At 51.6% G+C, this 24,596-nt stretch overlaps 3 protein-coding genes across 3 annotated transcripts; 1 reads left to right on the top strand and 2 right to left on the bottom strand.

Moving 5' to 3' along the window:
* Window positions 1–10,636: 10,636 nt before the first annotated feature.
* UCRPA7_5279 (putative fumarate reductase flavoprotein subunit protein) lies at window positions 10,637–12,060 on the bottom strand (the record flags this gene model as incomplete). Its single annotated transcript, XM_007917826.1, has 2 exons — window positions 10,637–10,670; window positions 10,904–12,060. 2 exons carry the CDS (start codon window positions 12,058–12,060, stop codon window positions 10,637–10,639), a joined length of 1,191 nt encoding a protein of 396 aa, XP_007916017.1.
* A 2,997-nt stretch (window positions 12,061–15,057) lies between these two features.
* Window positions 15,058–18,069, top strand: UCRPA7_5278 (putative c2h2 zinc finger protein; the record flags this gene model as incomplete). Its single annotated transcript, XM_007917825.1, has 2 exons — window positions 15,058–15,477; window positions 15,652–18,069. 2 exons carry the CDS (start codon window positions 15,058–15,060, stop codon window positions 18,067–18,069), a joined length of 2,838 nt encoding a protein of 945 aa, XP_007916016.1.
* A 506-nt stretch (window positions 18,070–18,575) lies between these two features.
* Window positions 18,576–20,021, bottom strand: UCRPA7_5277 (putative l-galactose dehydrogenase protein; the record flags this gene model as incomplete). The annotated part of the gene is made up of 1 exon (XM_007917824.1): window positions 18,576–20,021. One exon carries the CDS (start codon window positions 20,019–20,021, stop codon window positions 18,576–18,578), a length of 1,446 nt encoding a protein of 481 aa, XP_007916015.1.
* Window positions 20,022–24,596: the final 4,575 nt, after the last annotated feature.

Genomic DNA, 24,596 nt, shown 5'->3' with positions numbered 1-24,596 from the left:
TATTAACCCGGGATTTTAGAAGCTGTTGAACGCGTTGCGAGATTTCATCCAAGCTGTTTCTTCCTGTCGGAGACCGAACTTTGCATCGCCTCGATCTGATGTGACTATCACGCTGAGCTGGCAATGGGAAGCTCTGAAAACATGTCGGGCAGTATAGTGAACGCTTGCAGTGTCGTCGCTGAATGTGCTGCTTGACGTCACGAATGCGAGTTAGTTTGCGGTTCACACAATCCATGTGGCGAAGTGGTTCCTTCCGAAAAAAAGGGCAAGCGAATCTCCGTTTCATATTTTGATCCCGCTGGTCTGAGGGTACATTACTACCATCAGATCCTTCGTTCTCAAAGCCTTTGTTCCCATCAATGTGATCGAGACGGTGAATCTTGCCGTATTTCCGTGTTCTTGGGGCTTCTTCTTCGTAAGCAGTGTCTGCTGTGCATTGTTGGCGTACGTTGATTTCAGGCGAGCCAGCGACATCAAGTTCATGAGAAGATACCGGGATGTCAGAAAGTATTTGCTCGAGGGTAGGGCTGAAGTCGCATTCGAAAAAACTGGGGATTTGTAACTCTATATCAGACCTTGAGTCGCAATGTAGTATTGTACCCTCCGGATCCTCAAGCCCAAGCTGCTTACTCATGTTGTCGTCGGGAATTGGACTGGCATTGGAGCAGACTGCCCCTAAATGGCGAGAATCATGAAGAGTGTTGTCACTTCCCAGCTTCAATGCATCCCAGTCCTTCTTTGGGATTATAGACGAGCCAAGAGGTTGTCCCAAGCCACAATGTCTGCAAGCGTTAGCCCCGGTGGACGACTCCATACCGGGGCTCCGAGAGAGTGGAAATCCAGAGCCAGAAAGGTCTATCGGTGATGTAGTCGTAATTACTAGTTCTGAATCTGAGCTTACTAGATGTAAGGTGTCGCTTGTAGTAAATGTGTTGTCATCCCTGTGGCGGTCGTAGAGGATGTTTTGAAGACTGTCCGCCCACATCCCAACGTTGTCAAAGCAGTTATCATCTGCTGAGTGGCGAGAATTTTGAGGTGCTGTCATCTTGTCTCCTCCAACCATTATTATACAATATTGACTCTGATATACTACTTCACGATGATGTCTTTGTGAGTTGGTATGGTCCTCAATAGCTATTTTGGTGTGTTACAGCCTTGCATAGACTACCAAAAGCGATCTTCAGTTAGTTGGGCTAGAGTTGGGCACTCATTATAGGCAGATTGCATCTACGTTAAAGATGATTAAATGTAATTTGTGACTTTCTTGTGGTCTGCACAAATGCGCAGAGTCAGTTGAACTGCCTCAGGCTATACGATTTTAGGGGTGTGGCTATATTGATGCAATACCTGTCGACGTGGCTTAGGTCCCGCCAGTCCAGATTAAATTGTTTGTACACCCAGCAGTACAAGGATGGCAGGAAAGTGGCGAAGTGCAAGTGGGCAAAAGTTGACCTGATATCTTCGCAACAAATAGAAAGCCTCAAAAATATTATAATAGTGTATTGAATCCAGTGTATACTACTCATTGGCGATTCTTTCTTTATAGAATGTCTAGCCTTCGATTTGACATTTGGAATGCCTTGTAAAATCACAAAGTAAACTCAACATTGGACAGCATCAAAGCCACAGTGGGGGTATAAGAATGCTCGACCACTGGAACATTACAAAGAGACAAATGTATTGTCACGCAATCTCTGCGCCTCGTCGATTACTTCGTCACCTTTCATCAACACTATGCCATAGTAGTCCATACCATCTTGAAGCGTCTCAATTTCGCAAGAGTGCAAAACAGTCATATCCAACTACCTCCAATAGAATCAGTTCAGGCCTGCCATTCTTGCCTTGTTCACACATCGAGACTTTGTGGGTATGATGTGACGACGGGTTTCGACTGTGCATTTGTGGCTGGTGGCGGTGGGCGGGTGACGCTGTTGTCCGCCAGTAGCCTGCCTTGCAGCGCCAGACCGTTATCAAGGCGCCATTGCTCGATCCGCATGTCTCTCAGAACCACCTTGGGTTTAGGCGGGGGACATTGAGATAACGGCCTCAAAGTAGTCTTGTCTTAGCAAGTAAGCGCGCACAAAGGCCTTAGTAATAAAACGTACATTCTGTGTAACAATAACGGATTGTCTAGATCTCGAGTTTGATTATACGGTGGGATGGCTTGGTTTGATTTTGCGAGTCGAAAGGATTGAGATGAACACTTTCTTCCTTCTACAGAAGGGAATTTAAACTTACCGGTACCCTGTTCGACATTCTGAAGCCAGCTCTGCGCATTGATTGCCTTAGATACTAGCATATTTCAGGTTCGTATCTTCGTTATACTCAGGTCATCCGCATTGAGAAGAACGTAACTGAGCATTTGTGCAGTTAATCCAGCAACTGGGCGGTTGATAACTCCATTAGGGAAAGCTCCGACTGGGTACTACTTCCGTGGTAGTTGAACCCTACCCGAGCGCCAGCTGGCACATGAGAGCCCAGCTTCAGCATGAACAACAAACTAATGCCCAATGCCTAACTTGCCTTGTCCGATGCTTAATGATAGTTATACGCCCATTTACAGGGGTGATTGCACTTTTGCGCACTTTGTAGTGATACCAGTAATTAATTATACCAGTAGCTCTAGGCGTATGAGGCAAGAGTGCGGATCTGCCATTTCTCCTTTCTGTTGCTGGCTTTTTGTCATCAGCTTCTGCAACTGCCTTTCCGAACCATTATCTATGGGATTTGCACACAAAACATGCGAAATTGATCAAGTCCATCTATACGTCAAACATGTTATTAACACGCTTTGTAGAAGTGCTAGGCGTTGCCTCTCTTTCTCTCACTTGCCTTATCGCTGGCGGGTCAAGTCACTTGCTAGGTTCCTGGCTACTTCCAATGATGATGGTCTTTGTCCGGGATGGACTTGGCACGCCGCCCTTGGTCATTCCTAATCCACGGCGGCTGGCTTCGACAGCAGCGTATTGTTCGCCTAGTGCAGTGTCCTCAAGTCGAGTCCCTGTCCCTTCTCATGTCCGACGGCGTTTAGCAAGAACAAAGACGTTGCACACAACTTCGCGCTCACTCATGCATTCGTCCTGTATCCAGCGCCTGCATCCTCGAATCAGACTGCCAAATCGCCAGAACTATGGCGGATCTTGCTCAAGCCCCTGGACAAACCGCATGGCCACCTATGACCCCGTAGCGCAGCGTCATGACCCAACTTCATCTCTCGTCCACTCGGAGGCTCACTCGTCGACTCGTCAATTGCTCTTGGATCCGAACTCTAAGAACAAAGATAAACTTCACAATACTAGACGCATAGATGCAGCATCTCTGGGTAAAGGCGCATTACTGCTTATATTCGCCTATGGAAGGTCCCGCCGCACGCGAAATTTCCAAGATATTCGAGTGGATTTCACCCCCGCCCACAGTGACGCACAGAAGACCTCGTTTACAGAGAAAAAATGTCCAGAACGTTCATCTGGTCAACCTGTTGGTATCATCCCGACAACAACGGAGTCCTCTAGACCTTCAAAAAGGAAAGGCAAGATTGCGAAAAAGAGGCGACGAGGCGACGACCAGGAGGATAACGACAACGAGGATGGATCAGATGATGCCAGTGGAGACCACGGCCAAAGCGGCAATGGGAATGGACTCCCGATGCGCTACCTGGATTGTCCATATCACAAATTTGACCCGCAAACGTACCATCGCTGTAGGGGCAAATACGAGTTGAAGTCGTACCGCTATGTTATCCAACACCTAGAGAGAGCTCATCGGTTGCCAATCAATTACCACTGCCCTCGTTGCTGGGAAACCTTCAAGGATTGGGCTCGTTGGCGAGCTCACTGTTTACCATTCACGTGCGAAGAAATAGATGGCCCTGAAAAGCTCTTGCCAGAAGATTTTGAAGAGCTCAGAGGAATCATCCCCGTTCATGGCTTTACGGATGAACAAAAGTGGTTTCAAATGTGGGATTTGTTTTTCAAAGGCCATCCACGACCCGCCTCAGCATATGTCACAGACGGCTATGAAGAATCCATGGAGCTTATCCGACTTGCTGGACTTCCTCGCTTGTGTAACTCCTTGCCATCTCTTCTATCACGGCACTTAGGCTTAGAGGAGACGCATGGCGAGTCGATGCAGGCACTCGGAACCGACATCGCAAACATATTTCTACACCCAATGGACAGACCCCGGCCGCGTAGAAAGCACCCGGGACTGTTTGCTGGCACCAGTACGGCGACAGCGATGCAGTACCCAGTAACAGAGCTTGACGCAGAGTTGAATAATGGCCGCAATCATTATGACTGGACCCAGAACCCGGAATCTGAGAGAACAGAACGACATCTGGCCCAAGGACAGAATCAGAACTATTTGAACAACTCATCCACGAACGACCCTCTAATACAGACTCAACATGCGCATTCAGCGCAGTTTAATAACGTCACTTCCCTAGATGGGATTGAAATCTTCAGCTCGATATTGACTGAATATACCGAGCTGACTCCGGGGCAACGTGTTGTCTCGCCTAGCATTCATTTGCCTCCTGACAATCACGCATACTCTGTGGAAGTCAGCGATCTCTCCCTCACACAACTTACTGATTGGCCTTATGATAATGAGTCGAGAGTATCCCCTGGACCCTCTGACTCAAGGCCCTCTTCAAACAAGACCGACATGCAGCACGCTATGGATCAACCGGGTTGAAAGTAAGGAAGCCATGTGAGTATAATCGAGCGATTATAATGGACTGGGTATCACTTGGAGGGGTACCTCAAGACAACCGGTTGATCATATCGCGATCGAGAGACCGACGTGGAGCTTACACTATTTTGAAGTACCACAGCCGCAAATGCTATGCCAACACTGCTTTAAAGGCGTCCTATGACCCCCAATGCAACGCCACTCTGGCCTGACAATGTCTAGCGCGTTAAGCGAATGATGACTGGTTTGTAAGTATACAATGCCCTCTCCCCCTCTCACTCCACACCTGTCGTGCTGTCGTCGTTACATCGATTTCGGTGGGTGATGTGACCTCGGTATATTGTAACGAAGGTTGTTGACCACGAAATAGGAACTGGACAGGATGATTAGACTGAAAATACGCCTTGGCTGTCGTGGAGTGCATGCGGGAGTTGACCATGGGTAGTTTGAGTAGGGCCTGGCGATCAATAATCTAATAACAGTTTGTATTCGTATGGAACTCGACCGAGCAAATGATATCTGGCTTCACTCATCTCAAATTGTGTCACACTAGTTCTGATAGTAGATTTTTGCCACTAGATGATTGAGAACATGAGACACACATATCGCCCAACGTAATTTGAATCGTATATTAGGACCCATCACCTAGCTCACCTGAAGTATTCATGTACAACAGCCTCGAGCAGATTGTCGCGGGCCAGCCGCTGCAGGAATGGTCCTGCATTCTCCAATGTTTTATTCTGCAGATGAGGAAGATTAAGACATGACAGATGCTGGACAACGTACTGCTGGCCTCTAGTGGCCCAGTAGTCCCGAGCGAGAGACATCTCCAGGCCCAGACCGTCCTTCAAGTATGGTTGTGGGATACTGTCTGCTCGAGGAAAGACTGTCGTGAACACACGCAGCCACCTTGCTTCCTCGCTGAAGTTGGCATTGTCCTCGCTAGCAAGTCTCGCCTTCTGGTTTTCATTAATTCCTTCAACGTTCCCAGAAGCTTTGTACACACACAGTCCCTTACGGGTATGTTCATTTCGATCGCTGACCCGTTCGAATATCTGACAGCAGATTGGGCAGTACGGCGGCTCTGTGTGGTGGTGAAGGAGGTGACGGATAACCGCTTTGATCGAGCGAAGGCCGTGCCTGCGCAAACATCGTAGGTGGCGATCAGGGTCGACAGCGTAGAACGGACAGCTGAAGTGGAAACGTCCGTATACGTGAGAGAGGATAACCGGTTGTGGATCAACCGAGTCTTTCTCTAACATCGTCGGCATAGAGGTCGAAGCTCCCAATGCGGCACGTCTGCGATGCGGTTGAGCAGTGCCGAGCGAAGTGATATATCTTGCAGACATCTTCCAAAGCTGGAATCCGTTGAATATAGCCTGCTTTAAGCCTGTCTGTAAGGCCTCATCTGCTATCTCTGACCGTAGACCATCGTCCACTTCAGACTCAGATGAGCAACAGGATAGACCATCATCACTCTCGACAGATCCAGAATATTCTACAGAGCTACTCCTTGAAATCTCGACGTTCCCTTCGCTAAACGAAGGAAAGTCTATGGCATGTGCGGCAGATATTTGTTGTCGCCAGTCTATGGGAGGTTGGGACCAAGATTTGACATGAAGTGCCGACTTTTTAAGTAAGTTGAGATGGTCACTCGCTTTCCCTAATTTTGCAGAAGCGAGCTTGGGGGTTAGGGTTTCTGAAGGTCGCAAGTCAATATGCCTGGCTACGTAGAGGGTTCGTAGAGCTCCAACTTCCGAAATATCAAACAATGATTCGGGATCTAGTCTGACATGTACGCCGTCCCAGTACTGTAACCGGATGCCAACCCTTTTGCAGGTAACCATATGGCGCCCCATTCGGCCGATTTCGAGTAGTTCACAAGACCCATCTTGTATTACTGAGGATTTGATACAAACGCCTTGGCTGTTAAAGTTGACCTCGCCGTCAAACAACCACGGTTGCTGCCAACTGAGATAGGATGTTGTTGTAAAGTGGCGGAACTCTGATGGTGACCGAGCCAAAAGACCACGAATGCTGCGTAGCCTATCATTGCTGCGCCACGCAAATATTGACCCATCCCGATAGTTGAGCAGGAGAACTTCTTGCAGACGCAGAAAGGCGCGCTCCGCGCCTTCGCCAAAGCATAGCGACATAGCTACACCACAAATACCAATTAAGGAATATGCAACATCTTCTTCGCGGTCAGCGTTCCGCGCTGCCGACCAAGACAAGCGCAAGGCGAGCGCAGTATCGGCAAATGCGTTGGAATCAAGCAGCACTCCTTTAGAGATGCCAGTAATGTTAGATATAATCGGTAGGAGCTCAAATGATGACTTAGAACCGCGGTGCTGCCATTCTGCATCAAAGAAGTAAACTCGCGATGGGGCAAGCAACTCCTGTAGGGTCCAGGCAGAGCTCCAATACCTACAACTTCGCCAAACATCCTCATCGAATGGTGGTCCATCGGCTGGCAGATCATAGAGGTATACAAGACACACAGTTGCCCTCCTTAGCCACCGAAAGGAGGCATTGGCAGCCTCCTCGAGTGCAGTCGAGCTTGTTTCATCGACGCAAACTGGCCGTAGCCATACGTAGGTGATATCAAGGGCAATAGCTTTATCGCAGGCTTGTGAGAGAGGTTTGCTAGTGGATAGGAGCTGCTGCCGCTCGCGATCATGGCTGAAGTTTGCGTTCTTGTTAGGGTTGGAATAAGCGTATGATAAGAGTACAAAAGGGGGCAGCTCTGAATCGACAAAATATTGAAGTTCCAAGGTCTGGGCATGCAGGAGCCACATGATGATCTCTGTGTTGTAAAGTGAGAAATAGGCATGCTCACACAAGCTGTGTTGATTGAGGCCATGTCTTGAGATTGATGAAAATGGCACGTAGAAGAGCGTGAACAAAGTTATATTTATATGCGAATCCGACAGCACTGTCCGCCTATTCTCTAACCTCGAAACACTCGTAACGCACCTTGCTTGAGTTGGGCGAGGGGAGTCATTCGTGACACAAACCCCTGTCTTCCGGCCTGATCGGTAAGGTAGCAAGCGCACAGCTGTGCTGCGACTTTCAGAAAATGCACACCAGTGGCCTTCGCACCCCCACCACGCTGGCTTGCTCGGGAAAATCAGGTAAGGATCGAATGTTGGGTCGAATGTTATATATGAAGGCTTATTTAGAAGAGATTTCGGGAAGGAAATGATTGCGCACATTGAGGCAGGTCGCAGGCATACAATTGCCTATAACTATGTTGGCCTGATATGACAATAACGAGAAATTTGTTTCCGCGCTTGCAATTCCTAGGCACGCCAGTTCATACCTCACAGCCTTCCGCAACAAGTTATTTTTAATTTCCTTCAGGTCGATCTATACCTGGATACACTCTGGCTGAAATACGTTTCACCGAGACACAGCCTGAATCAACTGATCAAACGGAGCAGCCCTTATGCACCCGAGTTGCACCTAGCTTAGATCACGGGTGTGCTATGAGCTCACACTGTCGGTCAGCAGGTCAGCAAACATATTTTTATGTTATCGCGCGGCTGCATCAAAAGTGACGAGATGCGATATCTTCCCTAATCTTACTATACCCCCAAATGTCACGACTTTCTTCGCCAGTAAGATTAATCATGATTCGAGATTGTAGATTTTCACCATGACATTTGCCAAGAGACTGTTCAGACGCTTCTAAGCTTGCACTTGAGAATGTCGTCAATACTGAGACAGCGCGGTCTATATATAATCGAATAGTGTGTACTTACATAGCTCTGTCATGTAGCACTAGTATAAGAACTCCTAAACAGCGTCGTGGTGCCTATATCTTGAGGAATATGGCTCTTTTTTTTTAAAAAAAAAACAATATATATACTGAAGCATCATTCTCTATGCAGAACCAAAGCCAGTATTTGAGAACTTGCCGTTCTCCTGCACCATATCCATTAGCAGTGACTTGATATTTTGACCGACTACTCACCCATTGAGGAAATGGCTTGAATGTGTGTTGTTCTCCATTGAGTACAAGTGTTCCCTCAAATCGCATGAACTTCAACCAGCCAAGTGTGGTAGCATACCAGATTGTCTTGTACGACGTTGCCATGTGAGGGCGTCCATTAGCCGTCTGACATTTAAAAGATCGAGCTTCAGTCTTCTCAAAAGTATAAGAACTTCGAGATAGGAGATGACGAACTCTTTATCGCGGTCGTAGGTGCATTTATAACCATATTTGTCAAGTGTTGGGACGACGCCGACTTGCAGCATCTCCTGGATATATCCTGCGAATCCTATAATATCTTCCGTTATGTAGAGTCCTCCTTCAGATGTAAGGATGCTCTCAGCAACTTCATAAAAAATCTACCTTCGTACTTCAAAAGGGGGGTAGTGTCAAACGAATCCACAGTTCTAAATTATACTCGATAAAGTTTCCAGCATCATGATGAAGAATCCTTCCTCGATTTAGCTACGAAGGTGCTATAGTATATAGGTCCAGTCTAGCTAGATATGCGACCAGGTCTGTAGCTATAGTTCGTCTTGGGGAAGCTATAGATACTTGCCGTCAGGATTAGGATAATCTACGCTATGCCAGAAGTGACTGACGGAGAAGTAGTCCATACGATTGACGAACCCCCTGGTGGCGGGAAGAAGGATATAATCGTCCAGGTGCTTGCTACTCCATTTTGACATCCTCTTTTGCGATAAAAATGCTTCTCTTCGTTGAAACAACCAGAATGTGAGAGCTCCAGGTTCTTGACATCTTGACAACAGGTCGTCCAAGCTGTTGATCTTTTGCAGCCAGGCTCTCTCCAACACACGGGCATTGTCTTTGAGTGAATTCCATGCCTCGAGACTACGATCAACTAGCGAAGTCTATGCACTGTCGGGTCCAGCAGATTTGTCCTCAGACGACATCATGGCAACCGCAAATCCGTTGACAGGTATTCAACAGTCAAGCTCAAATTGAATATGACGTGATTTCGATGGTTGCGGCGGATTTTGAAGAGACAAGGCTTTGACAAGAGGACTTGTAGCCACCGGCTCATGGCAGCCAGGCAGGTACCCTCCAGACAGTCAAGCATGCTGCACGGCACGTGTCGCACTTTGGATTTCAAAATATGCAGCTAGTATTCTGCTATGCTATAGCAGCTTTCCACACAGTAATAGAGTGAAGATAACCAGTAATATTGAGTTGAGCCTGATGAAGATATCTACTGGGGGTCCATGACATGAATTTTTGCATGTTTTAATAGAGACATGATAAGCAACCTCGTTTCTTTCGCTAGGTCAGCAAGTGAAGTTATCAAGCAACTTCACCACCGTGGACTGAAATAAACATATCGAGACGTTGGAAGACACCAACAGTGATGCAGACTAGACCGATTCTGTAACATCGCGAGTTGCGCCTTTTGTCACGAGACTACACCTCGAGAGGGCGGGCTTCATATTACTAACAAAAGTGATTCTATTCGGGCCAAGATCAGAAATTACTTGATTGTGGAAATTCTAACCGAGACCAAAAACAGGGCTATGTTCCCGCTTTAGGACCCAGGGACTTATAAAATACCTTTACATAGGTTGTTATAAGGGTATAAGATCCTAAAAGTGGGCCGACCCTTACAGCTCAGCCCAACTCAGTCCGAGTCATCTGGAGCTTAGGGTTGCTCACCTAGTGCTTATGGCTAGCTCAGCTTAGAGTGGCGACAGCTCACCTCTGAAGACGGAAATGGATTTTGGTACACTTGAGTTTCGTCTTCGAGTACAGTGGTATCTAATTCGTGTACTTCATCTAAGAAAAAGTCTCACATTTCAGGATCGTCTCGTTATTGTAGCAGCTGCTTTGCCAGCCCTTCTCCCAAAGACAGCCCCAGATGTAAGACCAGATCCGCCAGGGTAATTACCATAGAATACTCCCCCAAGCATTTCTCCGGCGCAAAAGAGTCCTGGGACTTCACTCCCGCTCAGGGATATCACTGCAGCCGTCTCTGGATTAATGGCTAGTCCCCCAAAAGTGAATGTCACGCCGCAAGCTACCTTGACAGCTACAAACGGCGGCTCGTCGATGGAGAGAGCCCAATTGCTCTTTGGAAGTGCCAGGCCATGCGAGCTCGACTGGGTTGATAGACCGTCTCTGACTGCTGGATCCCACTTGACTCCTGGGTTCTCTCCGCGATGAGCTTTTACAGCGTCATTAAAGCGTGTTAGAGTTTCGACAAACTTTTGACGAGAGGTGACACCATCCTCAACCAGCTTGTCGGCAAGCTCTTCGATTGTGTCGGCAGAAATCTTGCGGACTATCTCGTCACGATACTCCTCGTCTCTCAACCACGGTGTTCCTTTGGAGTCCCATATCTGCCAGGCCACTCCATCGGGCTGTGCGAGGATGGCCTTGCCAAACTTGGCGTAGGTGTAATTGCGCAAGTCAATGCCTTCGTCGACAAACCTCTCGCCCTGGTTGTTGATCATGATGCCAAGAGGATAGCCCGACTTGGTGAACTCGTTGGAAATTTCCCTGTCCCCGCTGTTAGGCGGTGCATTCGCATCCCACGCCACGGAATGGCAGCCGGACCAGTTGCCTGCTTGTTTGGTATAGGCATCTCGCATGGCCATCTCGAGACAGTCACCCGTGTTGAAGGGTGTGCCTCGCACGAGCGCTAGATCCCACCCAGGCCCAAGATACTGCGATCGCATGCGTGGGTTCGCTTCGAATCCTCCAGCTGTGAGTATAACAGCCCCTGAGCGGATGGTGTGAACTCCGCTGAGAGACTCCACTTCGACAGCACAAACAGCACCAGTGCTCGGATCCGTGACCAGCTTCCTCGCAGCAGTAGAATACAAGACAGTGATACCCTGCTTTGCGGCTGCTTCCTGATGGTCTTCAATGAGCCCTTTGCCCCCATCCTGGGTTTTGAGAGCCATGCCGCCCCAGAACTTGAACCGGCCGTCGACCTTGTACGCCTGTCGGTTGAACGAGAGCTGGAAGCGCACCCCTTTTGCTGCGAGCCACTTGATGGCTTCGTTCGAGTCATCGACCAAGGTCCGGGCCAGGTCCGGGTCAGCCCGGCCGGCAGTGACGCGCATGAGATCACCATGGAAGTTCTCCGCGGTGTACGGATCGAGATCAATGAGCGAGGCTGTCTCGGGCTGGACGTTATTGACCAGGGGGAGAAGATCCTCCAAGCCTCCGTGGACGGTGCGGAAGGCGCCAGCTGTGAAGAAGCTATTCCCGCCGGCCCATGCCTCCGGACACTTGTCGATGAGGACGACTCTGCCAGCCCCGTGGTCGGATGCAGACAAGGCGGCGACAAATCCGGCATTCCCTCCTCCTACGACTAACACATCACACTCCTCGGGCAGATGCGACGGCGACGACATTATCCAGGCTGTTTTCGCTTCTGCCGAATTAGCTATGACAGAGCTCAGTGCTGTTTGAAGTGGAGGCGACAGCTAGTGAATGGTGGAAGCCCTGCCAGTACTGAGTATTTGAAAGAGCCGAGAATCTTGTCCAGAAATTATCAAACCCGTCTGTCTTCACATGTTATGAATAACAAGCTCAGCAAGAGCCTGCTAAGAGTTGTTCTTCGGCCCTGCAGAGGTGGTGGTCGGGATGTCTGCTTCTTCTTATAAGCGAGCTTATCACGGGAGCCGATCGGCTACCAACCTGGCCTCGGCGTCTCACTAAATATAGGTAGAACAGGACTCGAAATACTGGATTGACAGCGCTGGACTAAGGCAGGTACTGTGGCGAGCCCGCCTTGGCTCTCCGCACTCTGCCAAGCCGATCGTCGGGACAATGGAGGCTTTCCGCGGGAACTGGCCCTGGCTAACGGCACTGCGGGATTGCCGGAGTGCATTTTATTTGGCATTGGGGGTTCTAGGTCCCCCTTCCCCCGCAGCTTCTTCCGTGGCCGGGCATCTCCCCGACTGGACATTTGAGTCGGCTGCCGCGCTCTGTCCGGGAATGTTTTGATATTGCAGAGCTCCCTGCACAGCAAACCAAGTAGACCGTGTCACAAGATGAGGTGGACACATGCCCGGGGCTGGTTTGGCTGAGACGGCGAAGCTCGCCTATGCAGTACGTAAGCCATCGTCTATGCCATCGTTCACGTTCACCTCCATGCCTCGGCTGTCTACTGCAATAGATGGGCACCGGGAAGCTCTCCTCTCGCGCATTCTGTTTGAGGAGGCAGGACATGCCTTGCTGACTAGCTAAGACACTAAGATGGTCTCATGGTCGTTAAGCTTATCTCTACCTCGGCGGTGCCCAGGTGACCCGACTGTCAGGCGGCTGTCTGAGACAAGGTGCGGCGGCAGGGTGGGGGTACAGTCTCGGGGAGGGTGTTCTCGGCGGGCGTCCGGGCAGACGCCGGCGTGTGTTTCAGGATCAACAACTGCCGGCATGTACCGGGACTACTGCCGAAAAGGAGATCAAGGCGAATGGTAGTGTCTTTATCTGTACTTACATCAAGTAAAGCCTCATTGAATAGGCGCATCACGTCCCGAGACAAACAAGGAAACACATGCTACAAGAGGGTCCAACGTAGGTATGTTTCCTACTCAACTACTGCTGAGCTTATCCAATTCCTGTCTCTGTTCCAATTCTGGTGATCTAGGATCTAAACCATGTACTTTCGTCATATCTTCCTTATCTTGTCTCATGAGAATGCTGCCACACAGCTGGCCACACATCCAAGATCACACGCAAGGGAAGCCAGGGTCAAGGGATGGCGGGATATTGATCACAAGAACAGATGTAGGCATGCGTGCGTCTTCGAATCTAAGTGGCAGCGGTCTCCTCAACTCTGAGGACTCATATCAATGAGGATGAGCATACCTACCTACCCAAAGTATCTACCTGGCTTGCACGTGGAAGATTCAAACCCAAGAGGGAGCTGTGCCTTGGAAAAGCGAAGGTATTTAGATGATGGGGTACTTGGGTCGTAGGACATTCGACAGCCTGGATGCATGGATCCGATTAAAACTAGTCTACTCGTAAAGCTGAAGGTCTGTACTATGTAGGCCGGTCTGTTTGGTCTGCTTAAATCCCTGCAAACACATGCATCACAAGAAATCAGTTTTTCTATACGGTATGTTTCTTTTCTTTATCGGTTGATTGCTCATTCATAGGCCGTAACTATCATTTGACGGTACGCAGCGGTACGCTTCACCTTTGTAATCCGACCAAGCTGAGGTAATCTTCGATGTGCAGACAGAGAGACACACAGACACACAGACAGACAAGCCACTTCGTATTGAGATGACCCGGAGGAGAGTAATAAAAACAAGTCACTCACTCACTCACTCACTCACTCACTCACTCGCTCAGCTTATCTTGTTTTCCTCCACTAGCTGTGAATGGTAGGTAGATAGCTATGCCAGCTGGAGCTTAGGCCTTGCTTTAGCTCGAGATGGGAAAGGTAAGGTACTGCCCAACAGGCAAGCTAGTGGCCTGACCACTGAGCAGCCTCTAATCAAGTCGTTGCGAATCTAACACCCATGCACCCGGATTTCTCCCAAGAAACCGGGAAGGAGATTTATGCATCCAATTGCTTGACATGTCACTGCGCCTCAGAACAAGACAGACAAAGATAGGTGAATTGGAAGGAGTGGAAGATCGTAAGAAGGAGAGGTGCTGCTAGAAATGCTTCCCACTCTGCCGCCGGTAAGTTAAGGTCACTAAAGTAACAAACAGCGCACAGCAAAGGACAGAGCTGGACAGAGCTTGGACCCCCCTCTGCTGTCTGCTGTCTGCTGTCTGTCCCCTGTCCGCAGCCCCCGGGGGGTTCTGTGCCGCCCCTCCCCTCCCCTCACCCCTCATCATCCGCCGCCTTCTCTCGCTCTTTCCCAACCTTGGAATGAACAAATGAACACCTGCGGGCGGTGCACTGACTTGCCAGTCTAGACTGAGTGAGGTAATACCTACCTCACCTCCTCCCATCCATCCCATCCCATCACATCACATCACATCTCCCCAAACTGGGAACTCCTCCTCCACCGCCCTCTAACAACATCGCCTTCCTTCGCAATCTCACCATCCGCGCGGTAGCCTCGAATGCGCCTATTGCGACGTCGGCCGTCGCTTCCGTCTGCTGCACGGCTACACTCCAGGTCCAGGTCTAGGTCTAGGCATAGGAGGTTGTGGACGACAGCCGAGCGAGCCAGCCCGCACAAAGATATAATCAAGCATCGTCAGCACCATCACTAGCCACCCGCTCCGCCATTGGAAGGCGCAGGCTGGGACGGCATCTACCAGACCAGCCATTATCCTACCTCTCGTCAACCGAAACAACGACAGACAGATACTTCCTGTTTGCCGTCCTAGCCCATTCAACGAGAGAGTCTCTCGCTCCGGGCTCCGGACCCGACTACATCATGGGCAACTCCAACACCAGGGAGTCGAGGCCCGGTGAGGCCGGCCATCGTGGCCACCGCTCCTCCATCGCCCCGTCTCTCGATCCCTCCCTCACTCCAACAAACACTCACCAGTCCGATCGTCCCGCCTCAAGGGCAAGGAACAGGGCCAGCCGCGGTGATATCGGTAGCCTGTTGGGCATCGGCGGCTCCTCCGCCTCGCCAGCCTCTGCGACCGGCTCCCATCCTGATCCTCCCTACGAACGCCGCGAGACCAAACAAGAGCGAGAGGCTCGTCGTCTCGAGCGGGAACGTGTGGCTCGTATCAAGGAGCGCGAGCGAAGCATCAAGGAAGAGCATGTCGATGGAGGCTACCTCGTCACTCTCGGCACCTATACAGGCCCCGAGGACTTCAACAAACAGGTTGTACGCCAGCTACAGGTAAGTGATGCTATCACAACACTACACAGCTTAGCATAGTCTACGCCAGCGCACCATAGCATAGCACTGCGCCGCTGTGTTTTGTCTCTATCCTCGTTCTCATTCACCCGCCCCTCCCGGTCACTCCGGGCTTTCCGGCACACATCCAACTAATCCGCCCCGTCTCTCCTATAGATTGAGAGAAAGATAGCACCTTTCTGGCGTGGCATCAACGATGTCGACGAGAGCTGGGCCGAGCATCAGATCATCGCTGCTGCTCGTGGCCTGCCCATCCCCGCCGCTGACGAGGCCCCTCCCGAAGACCTCATCCCCCGTCCGCTATCATCATCTGAGTCTCCTGCAGGCTCAACACAAAACCTCAACAACCTCACCGTCCCCATGGGCGGGAGGACTCTTTCCGCCGCATCCGATAGGAGCCTGTCCAACGTCGGCTCCGCCCTCCCCTCCCCGACATCTGCCGCCCCGGCCAGAACAAGCTCTCCTTTCAAGCCCCGCGCAAAAGCATTGGCTGCCGCCTTGACCGGCTCGTCTCGTAACGCTTCCTCTACAGACATTGCTCCCCGGGAGATCAACCTACCCAACGATCCTTTCGTCAATGGCCAGCCTCTCGAAGTGTACCTCTACAAGAACGCCTCCGAATGTCCCATTTGTTTTCTCTACTACCCGCCTTACCTCAACCATACCCGCTGCTGCGATCAGCCCATTTGCAGCGAGTGCTTTGTGCAAATCAAGCGTCCAGACCCCCACTACCCCGAGGGTCACGGCGATGGAGAGAATCCCGCTGCCAATCCCGAAGAAACCGCAGGCCAGCTCATTTCAGAACCTGCCCAATGCCCGTACTGCCAGCAACCCGAATTTGGTGTCACCTATGAGCCTCCCCCCTTCCGCCGTGGCATCACCTACTCGATTTCGACCTCTGCTCTTGGCGCAATGAACACCGCCATGAGCTCAAGTAGCTCTCTGAACTCAGCGAGCCTGTCTCCCACGTCTGCCGGCGCCTCTCCCCCGGCCCTAGCCCCTATAACCGGCTCCCGAAGGAGGACACAGTCATTGTCGGCCAATGCCCCTAATGTCATCACGACGGACCGCGTACGGCCAGACTGGGCGACGAAGTTGGCCTCTCAGCGGGCGCACCAGGCACGCCGCGCCGCAGCGGCCACTGCCTTGCATACGGCCGCCTTTCTCATGGGGAGCTCAGAATCCCGTAGTTTCAGAGTCAGTCGCTTTAGTCGCAGGAACACGGGCAATGCTTCTAGTGCAAACAACAACGCCGAGAGCCCGACAGGCAATGCCAATGATAGCGGCAGTGCTACGCCCTCTGGCCCCGAACCTGGTCCTCGCGGTAGTTCGGGCCGACTCTTGGTTGGTCCAGGAGGCGAAAGACGCCGGAGTCATATGGAAGACCTGGAAAACATGATGTTCATGGAGGCTATTAGACTGTCTCTGGCAGCCGAGGAGGAACGTAAGCGCAAGGCTGAGAAGGAGGAGCGAAAAGAGGCAAAGAAGAGGGAGAAGGAAGAGCGCAAAGCCGCCAAAGCAGCCGCGAAGCATGCTGCAGCCTCTGGAGGTCCTTACAATCCTTCAGGAGGCAGCGGGCATAGCTCCGCGAGTGGAAGCAGCCTGAGTTTGCCCGGTTTAGGTGCGATTGGCAGGCGGCGAGGCAATAGTGCCGCCTCCAACCTGAGAATGGAAGCCAGTGTTGCAAACGCCATGGCCTCGACAGGAGCTAGCGGCTCGTCCAGTCCTGGCGGCGGTGCTTCGAGTCCGGCTGACAAGGGAAAAGGGGTAGACAGAGGCCCAACGCAAACCGCGCCTGAGACCGAGGTGGGAGCGGTCAATGTAGATTCTCTGCATCCAGCGACAGTCTCCACTACGTCTCCCACGCCTGCAACGACGGCATCCCCGCGTCCGATTCCCTCACCTCACCAGCCCGCCGGGCCGTCCCATCTACGACAAATGAGCAGTGCCTCGTCCATCTCATCCTCGCTACCCGACTCGCAGCCTGGGAGCTACCAGAATCCATCGCATCTCCAAGACCCCAGGGCCAGCGGCCTCTCCTTTGGCAGTCAGGCCAGTGAGGATGGAGAGCAGGCTCGGCATCAGGAGCACGATAGAGATCCCAGTGCCAGCACGGAGCCCATGTTCAACTTTCGCAGCCTAGCCGAGATGGTCGGGGTAGAGATCGAAGGCGAGAACGCTGGACGGCGACTTAGCCAAATTGGCAACATGAGTGGCAGCCCACCAAAGGGAGATGACGCGAGCAATTCGCCCAGCGATACCGTGGACAAGTCAGATGAGGCTAGCGCAGCCGCTCACGAGCACGTGGAACATGTCGAGGATGATATGGACAAGAGCTTCTCCACACTGACACCCGCGACAGCGAACGGACAAGTTGGTCATTCTGCGACGAGTGGTGAGAATACAGAGGGTGAGGCGTCACAGGAGAAGCATTCAAATACTCTCAGCCTAGCGCCACCAACAGTCATGGTCACTCCGGAAACTCCAGCCCCCGAGGAGAGTGGCGCAGAGTCGAAACAGCTAGGATATGAAGGCACAGAGACACGAGAGATTCCAAGCCACGTCACGCAATAAAGCTTTGATTTCGCTCTGTGCAAGTGCCTAACACAACATCCATCCTTTCACCGGATGCGTTGTCAGGAGATAAAGTTGGCGGATACATTAAATGAGGGCAATGATCAACATAACGGCTGATAAACAAGAGAGAAAAGCGAAAAACGAGCAGGGGATGGAAGCCAACGAAGCATTCATCCATGTTCTTGTATACAGCAAGCATTTCCCACATAACATGACTGTGAGGGGGGGAGACATTTGGCATTTGGGGAGCATCATGGCAAGGATATACCGCTAGGGAGGCTCAATTGTACTGGTCTGTAGTTTCACATGGAGTCTGGTGTCCAGCGTCGCATAGAGGCAAGATCGGGTAGAATGCTATGAACACAGCCATTTGGTGTAAATAAACCCCGAGTATCTAAAAATGCAAGCCAGCGCCATTGAGCATGACAAACGCTATCTAATGCATATGTGTGTCTGTATAAACGAGATGAAAATGTCTATCGGTCCAAGATGATCAGAATCTTTCATGCGGTGGTTACTTCGACCGCTTTTACTATGACATCCAGCTTCTTCGCCACGATTGGGGTCTCTTGGGCTGTCTTCTCAAAAGCCTCGACAAGACCATCATCTGGGGTTGTTCCCAAGTCCTCGGGGCGCCGAGTGTTGACAAAATCAGGCCCACCGGATGCCCAGCTGTGCTTCCGCCACGAACCGAGGACAGGCCACAGGGTATTATGGACGAGGTCCTGGACGTTTTCGTACCGCTTGACGGCTGCGTCGCACCGCTCTTGATCGGCCTCGTCGACCAGCTCCCCGCTCGGGCGCAGGCTGTCCAGCACGCTCTGCCAGACGGCCCACGTCTCCTCCAGCTCGGCCAGGCTCGACACGCCCATGACGCTTGCGCCGAGCGGGCGACCGCCCTCTAGTTCTCGTGCGCCGACGCCGACGCCGACGCCGACGCCCAGCCCGGCCGCCGCGCCGGCGCGGCTCCACGTGTCCAGCGCGTAGCGGATGGCGACGCGCTCGAGCCTCTCGCCGGCGGCGGTGGTGGCTGCCGCGACGGCGGCGCAGGCCTGGCGCAGGGCCGTGGGCGAGGGGTGCCAGGCGGCCTGGGGCCCGTTGTCGACGCCGCGGGTGGTCAGCAGGCCCATGCCGAGCATGCTGGCGTTGAGGACGACGTTGACGCCGGCGGCGCGGAAGCGGTCGAGGGGATGGGCGGTGCTATCCTGCGCTGGCGCTGGGGCCGGGGCCGGGGCCGGGGCCGCGGTTGAGGTCGCAGTGTATCCGGCGGCGAGGGTGTCGTTCTGCAGGGAGCAGTGGCAGTAGCTCATGACGGCGTCGAGCGGCTCGCCGGTCTCGCGGCGGATCATCTCGGCGAGCCCGCACAGCACGGGCACGGGGTAGCTGATGCCGACGTAGCGGATGAGGCCCTCGTCGCGCAGGCGGCGCAGCTCGCGCACGGCGGCCAGCACCTCGGCGGGGCTGACGAACTCGACGTCGTGCGTGTAGACGAGGTCCAGGTAGGGCGTGTGCAGGCGCTTCAGGCTGCGCAGGACGCTGTAGCGGATCCAGGCGGGGCTGTAGTCGAACTCGTCGCCGGCGATGCGGCCGGCCTTTGTGATGAGGAAGTAGTCATCGCGCTTGTGTCGTGGTGATGGCGGCTGGACATGGACAGCATCGGCGTCTGGGGAGGTGGACGAGGGCGGAGGTGTTATGAGCGAGTGCAGGGCCTGGCCGAGGAGGATCTCGGAAGGCCCGTAGTAGGGCGAGGTGTCGAAGGCAGGGACGCCGAGATCGAGGGCGCGGCTGACGATGTCGGTGTAGTGCATGCGCGTGGGATCGGCGACATACTGCGTGTTGAAGGTGGCGGTGCCGAGGATAAGGGGCGGCAGCACGGCGGACAGGGGCGGCCGGGCATCGATATCGCCTGCCGACGAGGGCGGTGAGGGGGACGGATCCAGCATGGGCATGGCCGTATATGATGCTCGTATATTAGTTGCAGTGTAAATGTTGTACTCTGAGGCCTTATAGTAACTGAAGCTCTCGTGATCCGTTCGTATAGTCAAATCTGTGAATATCTTTGCTATGGCTATCGATGTGTAGATGCTCTCATTGGCCGATGGTGGGGCGGCGGTAGTTCAGACAAGATGCGCTGAGGGACTTTCCAGATGATAAGAAATCAGCAGTGAAGCAGATGTTCTTGGTATTTAGATGTGAGTGAAAAACTCGCCCTTAGGACGAGAAGGGGGATGATGCCATCTTCGTTGCCGGAACCGGGAGTCAAGCTGAATCGATTTGATTGATTGATTTGACTAATTGATATTGATGGATGGAGGGGTTTTCTCTCTCCCGTTTCCCGTTGACTTGGCGGGGTTGCTGTTGTCGAACCTTGGGAGTCGCGCTCAGTGGCTGGCACCAACGAACATATAAATGTTCAAGATAAAAAGTCGCGACGGACAAAGTGTGTATGAGAGTAAGGGAGATAAATTCCTTGTTGTCGACTTGTAAGATAGTCCGTCGTCCGTCGTCCGTCGTCAGTCAGTCAGTCGCCTGAATCATTTGAGACGACGGAAGACCGGGACGAAGAAGACGGAGGGGGAGAACCTTAGCTGTCTCTCCCATATACCTCGCCTTTCATGTGCATTGGATGGAGATCTCTACAGTACAGTACATGTGCATGTAGCTGTAGATAAGATAGATGGATGGAGGGATTCGATCGGTCTAGCCTCTCACTAGTCAAGGGTCAAGGTACCGAGCTGCGAGCCCGATCATCGAAAAACAATCGCTGCTCTCACTACATTGGGCATAGCATAGCATAGCATAGCATAGCATAGCATGCCTAGATACCTACATGTAGGTATCATTGCATTGCATGCATTGCCTCGAGATTCGCCGCCAATATCCAACAATCTTCCTACACAGACTTCATGTGGAAAAAAGAATTGACTGATTGGAACGTGTACCAAGGTACCTGCCAGCCCAGATCATATCCGACCGGACGGCACGGGAATTCAAAGCAGACTTACCGAGGAGAAAAGTCCATGACGCCTACAACAGAGACGAAGCTAGAAGCTGACTTATCGCCGAGACGAGACTAGAGTAATTACGAGTAAGGCGACGCAGGACCCTTCCTTTCGTTTATTACGGTACCATCTCATTCATCACGTACGTTCCCATCCACCCGATCTCATCCGATCCGACGGGTTTATTCATGCACCAACCTTCCTAACCACATACAGACACAATCTGGTAACGTTGGGCAGGCTTGTGATTCTACACATCTGATGTTCTGGAGTAGGTTGAGGCTTGGAGATGGTCATCCTCCTGGCCCCTATTAGAGACGGCACACGACACAGTTCGATTATTAGTAAAAACGGCATCACTTGTACCCGTCCATTTTACACCTATTTTGGGGATGGTAGAACCACATTATGTAGCATAAATATTCAAGGTTCGCTCGAGACAGCAGGTTTCTTACGCTATAACAATCTCATCCAGACTTTCTTCGTCAACGTTTTCCCAGAACTCTCCTTTCATCACACCATCAACCTCGGCAAACCCCACTAGTTGATATGTACACCCTTGTTGACGAAGCACAAGAGGCAAAGAAACACCAGACACCAGCGCAATGACATCCCCAACCTTGGCCTGTGTTGGGCAATTGCCAACAGTTTCTCTGCCTGGGATTCGGGTCTGGAACAAGACTCTCTCACACTTAGCCAAGGCATTTATGATCTCTGCCCAATATCCCACGTTCAAGGCAGTCAGGTCTGTCGTCAGAGAGTTACTTGGTGATTGCGGAGACCCAAGATTTATGTAACCAAAGCGCGTGAGAGTCGGTTGTCCCATGTGGGAGTAGTCTCTGATCACCAGCAGCTGGTCCATGATGAACGGATTTTCATATCTCAAACGGATGGCCTCATCATCGATCTCGTTGAAGGGGTCGCTACGCCGCAAAACGCTTGAGACGATTGAGCCACGCACAACCAATTGCCTGTCTTCGTCACGGAAAGACCATTTCGGAACTGATCCAGGTGTTGCGTTATGCTGACTCTTTTGAAACAGATGGCTGGACTCAAACCATCCGTCGCCTAGATCCCCATCCCAATTTGGCACCCAAGATGACTTGTAATTAGAACCTGAACTGCACGCACAGAGCAGCAAGCCCAGCGATTTTGTCCAAGCCAACAAGGCCATGAACGCTTCCCGATGAACATCTTCTGGGGACTTGGTGTAGTCGGCAGGAGGCACTCGAAACCCCACCCGAGAGAAGATTGCATGCATCCCAAAAGACCTGTCTCTCGGGTCTGTAGACTTTCTGGCACAAAGTTCATGTACGAGTGCGCCAGGGATCCCGAAGGTCTCTGCTCGTGGGTAGCCCATTACTTTCACAGGCCACCGGAATACAGGATCCGCAACAGTGATGCCTATGAAGATAAAAGCTACCACTACCACAATTATACTTACTATGTTATAGACTAGTGGTCTGAAAAGAAGAAAAAGTAGACAAAGAACAGAATACCAGGCACTGACGTGTAATATAAGGACGGCCCAGGCTAGAATTCGATATCTTCTAGTCGACGTATCGAGGAAGCTCCAGTATTCTGGCATAAGCATTCGTGGAGAGATGTTGCTTATATCTGAAGAGCTATGGGGGTTGTGGCTTTGGTTTCCCGCCGAGAAGAAGAGCCATAGCAGCTTTATGGTTCTCCACCTATTGAAGCCCGTTTCCGAAAGGGCCACACCGTAGTGCTGGATTGCGTGTTCTAGATATGTCATGCCGTAAAGAAAGCACTTCCACTCGAGTGTTTGGTTTCCACAGCAGATTATCGGCCGCTTTGCGAGCACGACCTCTTGCAGCGTCCAGATTCGGCCAACCCACTGCCGTGAGAAGAAGTCGTCGAGACTCTCATAGTCTATGAGCCGGTCTGGAGGCGCTCTGAAATTTACCCACAGCGTTTCAATCCCTATCATAAAACCTAATGGCAGTGACATTAGAATCGGCCCATAGAAGCTCGCATAGTGACCAGCGGCCCTCTATTCGCGGAGATTTTGGTACTAAACATCGAGATTGTCCATGGTAACCGGATCATGGGTTATTACATCACTTACCATAGTTCCATGCCATCGACACAAAGTTATTTAGCCTCTTGGTCAGCAAAGACCACGCAATCTTCCAGGGACTCCATGCGTCTCGTGGTACGTAGTAGTCCAGCTCGCCCCTCGAAATGAGCTGATTTTGAAAGCCTGACGCTTTTAGGTACGAAATGGCCCTTTCTGATTCTGGGGTTCCTTCTCCGAGCCAAATGTAGACGGATACTGCTGAAGAGTATATATCAATCATCAGAGGTATCTGGGTCTCCTTCTCTCTGTCGTCATGTTGATTGATGCTGATAGAGTCCACCCATAGAGCAAGGCGTCCGAACTTCTTGTGCAATTCGCACAGAGCTGACCAGCAATTTGAGGTGATGTTGATAGAGGAGCCTCTGCAACAGACTTTATGAGGAGGGGACCGGTATTCTCCCCAGACATACGACAGGGCCGCAAATACCGGCCGGTCCACAAGGTCGACCACATACATGTCGATCTGCAACTCGGTGCGGTCCATTGTGAGTCCATCATCGCTGCCATCGGGCCTGTCTTGAATCTCGATGACACGAATTGATTTTCGTTCAATGGAGAGCGGAAGCGATTTATAGAGCGAGGTTATGGGATCAGCCATTTGCACGCTGGAAAGAAAGTAGTAAGCCTCATGAGTTCTCCTGTCCAGTATGTAGACGAAATGGCTGAATTTATGTCAGAGCTGCGATAGGCGCGCCAATGGGAGGACGCAATTCTGATTTACTATACACATCAAAGGCAACAGAAGCAAGAAAAACACCGAGTTCAAAGTAGCGGTTGTCTTTCTATTCTCTGAGAGATGTAGAAGTCAAGGAGGAAGGATATGTGGGGTTGGCTTGCAAGGTGAAGAACCCACAGCCTTGCGTTCTGGCGCATATTTGAAGCCAGGTCTTGAGGCTGCTTGGCTTATGCGCGGCGGCATATCACTGGCTGATAACTGCAGGCAGCAAAAGACAATCAGTGAATCCCAGCATCATTACTGGGTGAGTTGCCGGCCTGGACCCTGCTATGTACGGGATTATCTTGAGTTAGAAATGGATCTGCAGCGTCGAGTAGAGGCTTACTGAAAAGACAACCTGTTCAGTCTTACTCATCGGCTTCCTCTATTTATCACCATTGGCCGACGGAGGATAAGGGAATGATCTGGGGTAAGCATCGTGGATTGACTTTCCGGCCCCAATCGGCTCCAATGTCCCGGGTCCCACACCATGACCACCGTCCCCGAATCGACTCAGGCCGACCCAGCCGGACCAGATCATCGGAGACTTGGACCACAGGAAAGGGTGACTCTTTGGTAGCACTGACTATCCTGTCGCCCTGAGGTGGACTTCATATCTACACCTCCGCCAGGGTAATAAACGTTATTTTAGCGAGTTGAAAATACCAGAAAACCAGGGTTAAGAATACCTGATTGAGGCTTCGAA

This window comes from Phaeoacremonium minimum (assembly GCF_000392275.1).
Source record: "Phaeoacremonium minimum UCRPA7 unplaced genomic scaffold PA7_03_scaffold_408, whole genome shotgun sequence".
Lineage (NCBI taxonomy): Eukaryota > Fungi > Ascomycota > Sordariomycetes > Togniniales > Togniniaceae > Phaeoacremonium > Phaeoacremonium minimum.
This window is presented reverse-complemented; position numbering and strand designations above follow the sequence as displayed.